A 12,869-nucleotide genomic window follows, 5' to 3' on the forward strand; every position below is an offset into this window, starting at 1 on the left:
CCTAAGCAAAATAATACATGCAATTGATTTCTAAACTACAAATATTTTAAAATGGGAGAGGAGAAAGATATTTCTATGAAAAATTGTAATGGAGGATAATATACGTAAAGCATTTTTAGACCTTCCATTAACAAGTGTGTTATCACTAGCGATATGTACAACCTCATGTGGAAAATAGTATTTTAAGGAAAAAAACTATATATATAAAAAGATTTTACTGATCATTATGGTGAGGACCAGCTACGAAAGCCAGCTAGAAAACATATTAAACTACATAGCATCCAGTAAAATCTGTAGTTTTCTCATGCTGAAATATTCTTCCGAGTACTTTTATGACCATCATATGTTGACATAAATATATATATATATGTATATCAAATTTCTAAACTAAAGCAAGGAGCAATGCACTTAGGTTGCTAAAGAATTTTAGATTTTAAGCAACTGTCTTTTATGTGCACACTTTGGCAAAACCACATCCCAGCATGTAAACACTAAGGTACAGTAATATCTGCTAGGATTTGGAGGATGTAAGAGGAACGATTCTAATGCAAATGCTACATTAACAGTGCAACTGCTATCTAGTTGTGTTTCATATCAATTAACAAATATTAACTAAATAATTCACCAATCATCTTGTAAGGTAAGTATACCATCTCCATTTTATTACTGGAAAACGGAGGCACACGGAGAAGGAAAGTGTTGCGCACAGGAATATAGCAAATCCGTATCAGGACTGAGAGCGCATTCTCCAGTCTCTGCTGGTATACCTTTCCCTAATCCACTTTTCGTATCATTTGCTTAATTACAGTGATTTCTTGTCAAGAAATTACAAATATCTGCCAAAAGTTATATCTTTTTCCAACAACTTCAACTTCTAATATAAACAATTTTAAAAATGAGCAGAATGAGAACAGGCAGGTAGCATGAGACCTCTCTACTACTTCCCATTCTTCCCGAAATTTATGTTAATATGCACGGAAATGAGGGAAGAATTCCTCAGGAGGCTGGAGTCAAAAAATAAGACACAGCTGTCCTTCCAGGATGTACGTATCATAGTTATTTTTATATTAACAAAGGTCCGAAGATGAGGGAAGCGGAAAAGTATTTTCACCCTCTGTTAAAGAAAAACTCCAACATCTGCCATCTCAAGTCAGTGCCCCAACTGTCACAGCGTGGTTAAACGAGCCTGGAGTAATGCAAGAACCTCACACAGCCAGAATGGTCACCTGAACTTTGTCAAGTGGCTTAAGATATTTCATGAACATAGCCCAGCAAGCTTTTCCATCAATACAAAGCCAGCTGCACGGGGGGGGGTGTGGGGGGGGGTGTGGGGTTTGGCTTGTTTATTTGTTTTTAAAAATAACAACAAGACACACACACAAAAAAGAAAGGTTCCTACTTAACATATCGCCAAATATCATAATTCCTCCCTGGGCCCCCAACCCTCATGGAAGTTAATATTTGTTCAATGCACAAATCCCTACTTATCAGTTCTACGGTATAAGTTAAATTGTTCAGCCCATTTCACTTGCCAATAGCAACGGCATTCTTGTCAATGTGAAACTCTTAACAAGGAAACTCTGAATTACCAACAAAAACCACAAAAATCAGGAGAGAGAAAGAAAGAGAGAGAGAAAAAAAGAAAACTAATTTCCAATGACAGTCTAGTCTTTCATCTTAAGCCCTGCCTTGAACTCTACCTTGTTTAATTATTAAATCAGAAGCAGCTCAGCAAGATCTGTCTAGTTTTGATGGTTCTTAAATTCAATCTTGCTGACAGACTGTGTCCATTTTTCTCTGTATTTACTGTTACCTATGACATGACCTGAATGCTAATTTTTAAATTCAACATTCATTAATAAAGGAATAAATTTTGTTTGACATTGTCTTTTCACTCATTCAATTTTCTTCATACCTCATCCTGATAAAAAAGTACAAGATGCTTCCTTGAGGATGCTTGTTAATTTTTTGCTTTTTACATCATTTATATAGCGGGCACAAAATCCAGATTACACCTGCTTACATGTTTCTAATTATTCTAGGAAAGAAATGCAATAAATTAGAATAATACAATAATTATTTTAAAAATCCTTTGTATTTGATCTTTAATCTAACAGAAGAATTTGATCATTTGAAGAGGAGGTGAGTAAGTAAGAAGTCACACATATCTATGAAAACACATGTACTATATAAATCCTTTTTTATAGTCTACAAACCTACAGAGACCAAAGTTCTGCTAACTTGAATGAAAAACAGTGAGAAATGCTAGAAACAGTCCTTCAATGCAAATATATATCTGCATACTATTCACTGAAGGGCTCTACTTTGATGAATTTTATCCAGGGGAAAAATCCTTGGTCGGACTGGCTCCCAGGACACTGTTCTCTCCCAAGACAGAACAACTGCATTGCACCATCAAAAATATTTCTCGGCCCAACAGTATTCATGTACACTTTTGCACAAATGCATGAAATCTGAATACTGCAAGAGACATTTGCTGCCGTGACATATTGACAAAAAACTCACAGTTGACTTTATCTGTTCCAAATAATCCTCCTCCATTTTGCTAAGACGAGCATTGGTGTCCTCAAGCAGTTCCTGCATATCTTCTGTGTGCTTCTTCCGAATATTAAACTTCTCCTTCTCCATCTCAGCCACAGCATTGTGAAGCTACATCACAAACATATTACCAAATAATAAATGGCATATAAAACTAGCATTTTTAAGTATTATTATAGCATATGAATAGAATAACTGAGTACAGGCCACATTTCTGTCCTTATAACAAAACTAGATCATTGTCTCACTAAACAGGTCTACTATGACTCTATAAAGCAGCAATCTAGAAGTAGAAGTCATTTTAAAATGTATAGGGGATGTAACTTATCCGTACAGAATACTAAAACACACGCATATTTTTGCCATTCTCTGCTATTCTATTTGTTTCCACATGTAAACTGAACCCCAATGACTGTTGCACAAAATTAATGAATTTCTATTACAGAAACACTAATAGTCTCTCCAGATACTTACTCTGCCAGTTTATCTGCCTCTCAATTTGTAAGAAGCTGGAGAGCCTTGACTATCTCCTTGTTTAATAAAAGGATTATTTGTGTCATTACTAACCCTTGATTTATATTCTAAATGCCAGTGGCCTCCCTTTCTAGTTAAGCAGCCTCAAATCTAAATTTTCGCTCTATACAATAGTAAAGAATAATGTCACATCAAATTAGCATACAAAACTTGTATGGTGTATTGGTTTTATAACAGCTGTCATGTATTTCCCAAGTTTCTAACAAATCCGTTTCACGGATGAAGGAGAAAGCTGCAATATACAAAACAAAAGCATCGTCCTAAACACACTGCTAAAATCAGGTTAATTTGCAGAAGTATAGATTTTTCTCTCCAACATATAGACTAGCAAAATCATGGAGGTGTCTGTGAATCTGGACCGTTATTTAACAGACTTCAACAGTGTGCAGTAACTTCATAATTTTATTTCATCCAAAAGATAAGAATGCTAATAAATTATTATTATAAGTATCATGTATATACCGTGGTGTTCAGAAGATTTGCTGAATTTGAGATCCTTTTAAAAATAATATGGGGAAATAAATAAATAAATAAATACTTAATCTCCAGGTGCATAAGATATAAATAAAACCAAAAATTCTGGGAACATCTCTACCTCCTGTACAACCGATTAGAGTAATATTTGCATTATTGTCAGCAACGTCTATATTAAAATAACTTGCATCTATTCAAAGGAAAAAATACACAGAAGGAAGTAGTATATAAAGTTATAAAAATATTGTACTGTTAACTTTTACTATATTTCCATCATACTTCCCACTACCCACATTGTTCCATAAAATACATGATTTCACTTCTATAATTTCATTAAGATAAAATTAATATTAGTATTTTAATTTGCCTTCTTGTTTGCACACTGGCATTACTGAGGACAGTTACAGCTGTAGAAACAGCATTTGCTAGGTAACCGCAAAAAGCGGGATGACCTCGGGCTGGAAATAAGGCTTCTCTAAAACAAAGAAAAACACCTAACAGTGAAGCCTCAAGGTCTCAAGCACAAAGGACAAGATTTATGATTTATCTCTTACAAGACAAAAATTAAAACCAACATCACTTCCAGATGCAGGGCTGCAAAAAAATTAAACAGCATACTTCATCTACGAAGGGAGGTGGTTTTGCCCTTTTTGTGACCCTCCCTCTCCTGAGAGGGGTAAGCAAGACAAATACTGACAATCATCTGGGCAAAGGTGAAGCTGCCTTGCAATGAACATGCTTTTCTCTCTGCTTTGCTGCTGGCTTGAGTCTAACAATAAATAAAAATACATGGAAGAATTCATGACCCAATGCAAAAATCATAGTTCAAAGGAATCACCGTGGCAGCAGGTAGCAGCAGGTTTACCGAGATTAAAATTCCATGTCAGGTCAACCAGAAATAAACACTTCCCTAATACATCCAGAGACTTGCCAGGAGCCCCAGGAACAGCGTGACCAGCTGGGCATGGGCGGGTGGGCAAGCATCAGCAGAGAGAGTCTTGTGAGATTACTCCAGAAAAAAAATAAAATCAGCATAAGAAAATATCACTAAAAGTAACATATTCCTTTTCTTTTTCTTAAGTGACAAAACGCATTATCCCAGATATACACTGTAGGAGTCTTTCAAAGAAAGCAAGTATTATTCATTACCCTTTTCTCCCACTCATTGTTCAAAGAATCATTGCTTTGCTCACACATCTTCTTTAACTCCACAATCTGCTTCTCTTTTGCTTCTCTGACGACTTGTGACTCACGAACAAGGGTCTGAACTGTCAAAAATGGGAAAATAAACAACCATTCAAGAGATACCTTTGGGATTTTTCAGTGTTGGTAACAGATGCAATCAGATTACATCAGTTTTCCAATTGACCTGGCTTTCTGATGTTTTGTGGCTCTTAAAAATACTTAATGCATGTGCTGCTTTAAAATTTAGCACTTAGATTCTGTGTCACTAAAATATTACAAGGTGTTCTCTCTTCTCTGCTTTATTTACAAAATATTTCCTAGTGAGTTTTCCTTGCTGAAGCAGTAAATATACATCAACAAAATTCTGTAACCTAAAGAAAACAGGCATTTTTAACCTGATTTTATGTGCATCTTTAGGAGAAAAGGTTCTTTTGAAGGTTGAATGCCCAAGATATACAAGGAAATTAAGTTCCCCAACTTAAATTGCAAGTGATTGCATCAAGAACTCACAGTCTCACAAATTTTGTGGAAAACAAAGTAGGCACATACTCACTTTTCAAAAGTGACTGATGATTTTCACTATCTGGCAAGAGCGTAGGTGACTCAAACACAACGTGTTACAGCTGAGCGCAACCACCAGCCCACCAACAGAAGCACCAGATCCCTTGCTGGACCATTTACTTTGCCAAGGAGCAGGAAACAATATACATGGAATTCTCTCCTTTTTTGTACATAGGTCACCAAACTCGTCTATTATTTTACATTGTGGTTTAGTCCATAGCGTAAAGGGACTCCAAGGAATTCTAAAAGAAACTAACATTCAAAAACTGCTGACAAGCCACGTTCAGGCCGTTTTGTACTTATGACACATCCAAGACTACTACTCAGGTTTGAAAACTCTTGCCACGATAGTCCTAAATAAATAATACCTTGTGGTTTGATTAAAATGTACTGAATGCATAAATAAATTAACCCTGAGCCAGAGATTCCAAAAAGTTTGAAATAAGTGGTCAAAATATATTGGTATCATCAAAGAAACATTTTTGGTGACTTTCATAAAACCTGTAAATATTAAATATAATAAGATCACGCTGCCTCTTGGAAAACTTGGTTTGGAAACTGGACAGCAAAGTCAACCGGACAAAGCTCAAAATCTAAAGGAAAAATTAGGTCAAGACCTGCAGATGAAGTGGAAAGGGACAGCTGCACCTAGAAGGAACACGTAAGCCCATAGCCACAAGAAGGATGCAGTACAATACCACCGCACAGAAAACGACAACCGTGAATATAAAAATCACCTTTTTTCTCCAGTTTTCTAATCGTCTCCTCAGCTTCGTTTTGTTTGGTTTTGTAGAGGGACTTCAATACTTCTATTTCATCATTCTTTCTATCCAAAATCTGTAGGGAAAATTCACAATACTTTAATGAAAGTCCAGAAAATCAAAACTACAACCGGTGCACAAAATAATATACACCGACCTCTGTCAAAGGAGCTGCCTTCAAGAAGTGCTTAGGTCGTCCAGGATTAAGTGATTAAATCTAAGCAATTTTCACAGCTAAGGCTGCCAAGTCATAAACAAAGGACTGATTTAGATAAATGTAGGCAGAAGAGCAGATTAAAAAGGAGTTTCATGTTTTAGGGGAGCCTTTTTGTTTCCTTTGAAACTTGGGCAAAACCAATGTTGCTTGTGTTGAGTTTGGAAGTTTCGTGGTACTACTACTGCAAATAGAAAGGATTTGTTTCCATTTTCATATTTATGTTGGCTAACATATTTAAAAACATCTAAAATTCTCAACAGGTTTAAGAAATAGTTACATCATTGGTGAACTTCATTACACTCTTGTACTTCATCAGTTGCAATTCTTTGCAGGTATTCCAAGAAACAATGGGTTGCAACAGAGCACGTACATGAGGTGCATCTACATTTACATTTCTGTGCACGCTGGGTTTGGAAAAAAAAATGCTCGAATATTTGCACGCTTTGAGACAGTAGTTTAATTTAAACTTCGTGTCTAAGATAAACATTAAAGTCACAGAAATTTCCTAACAGTGCTCCAAATCTCTCATCAAACAGAAGCTTTCATCTTAAAACAATATTACTCCATCTGCATTAAATGTTTTGTGTCTTTAAAGATTAATACGACACTATTTAACCTTTTCTAAAATATCCAGCGTTATTAAACAACTTCAAAAGACAGAATTCTAACATCAGTTCGAAAAGGATGACAACTCAAGGGATGAGAAAGCATTTAAACTATTTCTTATTCCCACAAAGCTGCTTCCTTTAGACTCTCAGCTTTGCTAGCTAGTTATGCTTGCAGACTTTGAGAACAGATGAGCCAAATATGCACCTGACCAAATATTAACATCCTTTCAGGAGGCTTTGATGTGTCACAGGGTTGTGTCAACTAACTTCCTCCAAGTCTGTGACTCAGTCTTAAGAAACAAAACAGAGGTACTCAGTTAGGCAAAGCTTACGGTAGGATAAGTCACCACGATCCTGACGCTGAGCATTTAACTCCCATTATGTTCCTGGGATCAGAGTGCTTCAGAAGGCACTTAGGACCTCGCAGAACTTGACCCCACATGTTTAAAACATGGTATTAAAAGTAACAGTATGGTCTTTGATAGTCTTTTTGTAATCTTCCCAAAAGCGGTGTTATGCAACACAACAAAGACAAATCCCAAAGGAAGTATATCTGGTGTCACTTTATTGCTGTAAAGAATTAAAAGCCACATACAGCTTTAACAATGCAATAACGTAAATAACAAACTGTTTATTGACCAGCTTACGCTTTAAGATACATCGTCCAAACAGAGACACGGGAACAAGCACTACTGCTGTATTAGTAGGAACGCATGTGATATACTTGCAGAATTTCCTACTGTTATTTTTAGCATTTTGTCCGTAAAAATTTAATTGTTTTAAGTATTTTTGTTCACATTTTTCTACAACGAGTGCTTTCTCTCTGAAAGAAAAATCATGACTTGATTTCATCAGCATATGAATCCATAGAAGCTGTTGGGCTAGTAAAATAGGTTGTCTTGTTCAAACAAACAATCAAATGACTTTGTATTTTCATCTGCTTGTTTTTCCCTTCCTAAGTTTATGTTATCATAGAATATTTTGCATTCCTATCAGCTTATGCAAACTATTACCTACAATCTTACTTTAAAGGAACATTAATTGCAAATGTGAAGAAGTTAAAGTACAACTGAAAATTATTATAATCGTATTCTCATTATTTTGTTTTATATATGTCTTTGGAAAAAAAATACAAACACTTCTTACCTTTTGAACATCAGTGTCATGCTTCTGCTGTAATTTAAGTTTTTCTTCATGAAATTTACCTTCTGCTATTTTCATTTTCATGTCCAGCTTTAAAAGCAAAATAGAACAGATATAGAACTTAATTAAAATAAAGAATAAATTACACTAATGACCTTTGCATAACTTTTAAATTATTCATTCATGTCTTTGAGAAGGCAATGGCAAGTCACTAACAAATAATTACTATGAAAAAATCTATATTCAGTTTCTCAGTATTTTCATATTTATTTGATAAAACTGTGACAAAAGATTTCAACCTAAAATATTTATTTAGAAAATGAATTTGTAAGATGTTTTAGTTGGCAATAAAAACAACTGCTACTGCCCAGAAAAAGCTATCATCCTTTATTTAAATAAACACTTAAGAACAAAACTTTTAATATTTCTGTTAACACACCAAGTATGGTAAACTTGCTTTTATTCTTTAGGCAGGTGTTACATTTATACAAAGAATGTCCTTTAGCCCAGATGCATGCTTATTTTTGTTTGTTTTCTATTATTCATAGATTTCACAGCATAAACACATTTCCTTTTAAAGGTTACTTAAAATGGGATTAAGGATATTACTGCTGAATTTGATTGCTAAAATACATTTCCTGCTTCTGCTTCTGTTTGTTCAAAGTAGTGTACTTGAGCCCCTCCGACACAATAACACATTGCCACTTCTTACTTATAGTCTCAGTTTTTCTCCTTACAGTATTTTTAAACGTCTTGCATATTTTCACTACGCCATTAAAGACTATCTTCAGGACTCTGCAAATATGGTAGGTATTTTGTGTTTCTCAGAATTTGCTAAGAAAACAAGTGACACCTCAAGTTCAGATTCAGGCTACTCCACTTCTACATTTAATCATTTCCACCGTTCAGAAAGCAAAGTGGACAGAAAAGCTTCCGCAGAGCGACAGATCCCAACAACCCCCCTCACTTTAGAAAGGGCAGACCAAAATCATTGGAGTGTGAGTACCAGCGTCTCACCAGAAGACAACTTTAAGTGGTCTGTTGCCAACAGAAAAATTTGTATTTGCCTTTTGGATGTTCTAAGAGCCCAGGGTGCTGACGTCCGCCTGCCCTGGAGCTGGACACTGGACTCCCATCACCATGCAGCTATTTTCAGTTCTCAAATTTTTGTTTAGCTCAGCTAAGAACCTGACCTCTAATACTCTCAAACTGACAAACTCTAAAGGAACCAACAAGCATTATTCATTCCGCCTTTATTTTTATTCCTTTGACTTATCAAAAGTAGTCATTCAAGCATGAATCTTTATCTAACATATACAAACAATAAACACACTCCAAATTATTAATTTCTTTTGTATGATTACTTCGTGTTATATATTTCTGGGTTTTGTGGCTTGAAAACATGAGCTACAAAAATCCAAGTCAACTCAAAAATGCAAAATGCTGTGCAGTAAATACAGTAGACTCCTCAAGAACAGAAAAGAGAAGAAGCAAGAGCAGCAAATTCTTTCGATTTCCAGACTCCACATCCACTGATACCAAAAGAACACGCCTGCTTATGACACCGCATAGAAAGAGGCTACCTATCTCCCAAGACTAAACAGGTACATAGTCTTATGCAAATTACCAGGGGAAAAAAAAGGTTAGATTGACAATTAACCCAAAGAAAACAGATAGTATTCTCAGCTGTCAGCCACCTCTTATCATCCATAAATAAGCATCACGATAAAAATGCATGTTCTATTCATGAAATATACGCATATGTATATATGAAAAGAAATATATGCATATATCTCTCCAACAAAGTGACATTATAGAAGGAAATCTTAGTATCAGGTGATAAATAAGTGTTGATTTAAAAAAAAAAAAAAAAAAAAAGCACAGTAATCCACTTCCAGATAGACAGTTTGTGAACATTCCATACATAAATATGAAGGTCTTGTAAAAACACAAATACTGGAAACTAAACATGAAAGAGACTCCAATCTACTTGAATTACATTAAAAGCTTATGAATTACTGATGTATAGCTATGGCACTCCCATAGCTATTAAATCCACACAAACACATTACATTTAAAAGTCATTAATAAAGTGAGAATGTCTTGGCTGATGTAAATTAATCCTTGGCGGTTTGCATCAGCTGAGATCTGGTCTACGTCTTATTATTCTGTAGGCTGAAAGAACATAAAAATAAATCAAACTCTAAAATTTGTCTTGTATTAAATATGGACATATATTTTCAAGTGATGGCGATTGTTCTCAGCCACAGGGCTGTTTTCCCACAGGCTGACAGCAGAAATCCCTGTACTTGAAGCTGGCTCCCCTCCTTGTCATTAATCTTCCACTTAACACCATTCTTGCACTTGCACTAGTTCTCATCGATTTTAGTTCATTAATTCATTGCACTACGTCCAGTAGAACAGATGTCCCTTAAAATTTCACAGATTTAGGGACTACTTTCCAACAAGGATTGGCAGCTTTGTCTCAGGAGACCTAGTTGCAACTAAACAACAAATTTGAAAAATGTGTCTGTCCAAGATACAGAAGTCAGCTCTTAATGAAGGCAAGCACTGTAATAAGAAAATAGATTACTTTTTCTTTGAATACTTAAAAAAACAAAACAAAACAAAACAAACTCTTACTTGAAAAATCCCAAAGACCAAATCCTCATCAGTTGAGGGCTGAAAAGGTGATACCTTCAAAAGCACTCAAGATCCTCAACTTCTATAAACTTAATGAAATTCTGAAGTTTCAGCACCGCAGGCATTTTCCTGCCCTGTCTGCTTCGTCCACAACTTACATAATTTTGTCCCTTCAGGGCCTACTATATAAATAAATGTGAGGAGCCCCATATTAAAGTGTTTGAAATTCAATAGTTGATGTGCACATGGAGTTTTCAGCTAGTCTTAAGAGGAAAGCTGTGTTTATAATGAGCAACTGGTAAAAAATAAAATAAACCAAAAAATCTCCAACAACATTTACATTTTATAATGGTCCACAGTTCCAAGACACACATGTATCTTCATCACAACTTCTGGAAGTGTTAATTTGAGCATTTGCTGCAAAAATAAAGACACATCGGTTTAAAAATCCTACACTTACAACTTCTTCTGTGGAAAACTGCTGGAACAGCCAGAAAGGGTAAGGACAACAAAACAGTGTCCTACAGCAAAGCTTGGAGCACTAGTTTCATTTAGGAATCTGCTTTTTGACCCACCCTTTGTGTAAGGCAGACTTCCAATCTCACTGCACGTGTAGATAAAAAAATTGAGTCATATAAACCCATTTTAAATGTGATCTCATTAAGGCTGGGGTTGAAGCAAATAGGCTCATCACTACAACTGGGAGTGAAACTTCTCCCCTTCCATTTCAGTGGTTAAACACATTATTAAATACTAATTTCAATAAAGAAGTATCTTTCAAATTAAAACCATACCAAACGGAGTCAAGCGCATAGCTGTAGTTACCAACTGCCAAACCTCATTTGCTAAGTTAGTCTCAATTTCCTGTGGAACAGCGCTTTGTAACGTTGCGTGCTACCCTTCCGTAAAGGGCCCTTTGCACTTCAGCTTTACTTTATTTATTAAACACATATTGAGAAGCAAAATAACCTACAACAGTATCAAAGGCCTAAGTTTTAGAGAAAACAGATAAAAACAACTCAGAAGAGTCATTCACCTTGTTCGAAGCAATTAATTGCGCTCACGCTCATCAGTTTTAATACCTTTTATTACCAGGTAAGAGGCAGCAGAGAACACCAACTTTCTGGCATGTTACCACTCAGACAAAAAAAAAAAAAAAAAAGAGGGGGTAGGCATTTAGCTATAGCTGAGAAGTTTGCAACTATGTATGAAATGCATCCATTGCTGTTGCCTGAACACCATTCCTTTGGATTTCTGTCATTGTTTATTCTCCTTACAAAGAGTATGAGGCAATTAAACCCTAAGGCCATGTAAACATTACTGATGTCAAACATCTGTGCTGTCCCTGTTATTTAAAGCCATGGAGGGTGGTATCAACAGAACTGCTTTTATGTGCCTAGTCACACTTTCTTCCTAATTTAAAAAAACAAAACACCACCAAACCCAGAAAACAGTTACCTGAGAATGGGTTTTTATCGTATCACTGTCCTATATTTTCATAGCCCAGGTTAGGTGCTATGAAAATTTAAACAATAACCGTCAAACTCAAACCAATAGTCTAATCTGCAACTATCGCCAATCTTTGTCAAAATAAAGGTGATATCCCAGTTTTTCCTCATGACAGAAGACAAACATTCATCTTGTCACTGTTTACAAAAATTTGCAGGAATATTTAAATACCCGATTTAAAGTAAATCAATAAATAGCCTAACAATATTAATCTGAGGCTGTAGATCAGAGATAGCTTTGAACTACTGCTCACTGTTCACTTGTCTTCATTACAGGGATCACCCTTAGGCCAGAGGTGGCATCTTGAAGTTTTAACATCCATCAGAGATTTTTTTTTTTTTTTTTTGGATATTTGACAAAACAGTAATTGTTTACTTGCCAGATTTTTTCCCAAGTCTATGAATATATGGGGGAGGGAGGAAACGAGGAAGGGGGAGAAGGATGTAAACAATAAATGAGAACTTCAAAGTAAGAACTAACAATGCAGAGCAATGACCTGTATATCTTACAATATGCGACAAAACTTATTTGTCTTGGTGTCATGCAGCTGCTAAAAGAAATCAGTGCACAATACAAAGCTTTGATATTGTCATAGAAGAAAAAGATTTCTTTCAAAAAAAACCAAAAAAAACCAAAACAACAACAAACAACCAGAACTTTCTACTGAATTGTGTT

The 12,869-nt window shown here is 35.5% G+C and overlaps 1 protein-coding gene across 3 annotated transcripts in view; it reads right to left on the reverse strand.

Annotated features, from left to right (window-relative positions):
• Positions 1-12,869, reverse strand: part of CEP112 (centrosomal protein 112) — a 174,874-nt gene that overhangs the window by 131,274 nt on the left and 30,731 nt on the right. For all 3 annotated transcript variants that reach the window (XM_082326516.1, XM_082326517.1, XM_082326518.1), the window contains 4 exons: positions 8,046-8,132; positions 6,051-6,150; positions 4,717-4,835; positions 2,527-2,670 (listed from right to left, as the gene is read on the reverse strand). In XM_082326516.1, coding sequence (XP_082182642.1) covers positions 2,527-2,670; positions 4,717-4,835; positions 6,051-6,150; positions 8,046-8,132 — 450 coding nt within the window. The remainder of the gene's footprint in view (positions 1-2,526; positions 2,671-4,716; positions 4,836-6,050; positions 6,151-8,045; positions 8,133-12,869) is intronic.

Source organism: Platalea leucorodia, assembly GCF_965183815.1.
Source record: "Platalea leucorodia genome assembly, chromosome: 14".
NCBI lineage: Eukaryota > Metazoa > Chordata > Aves > Pelecaniformes > Threskiornithidae > Platalea > Platalea leucorodia.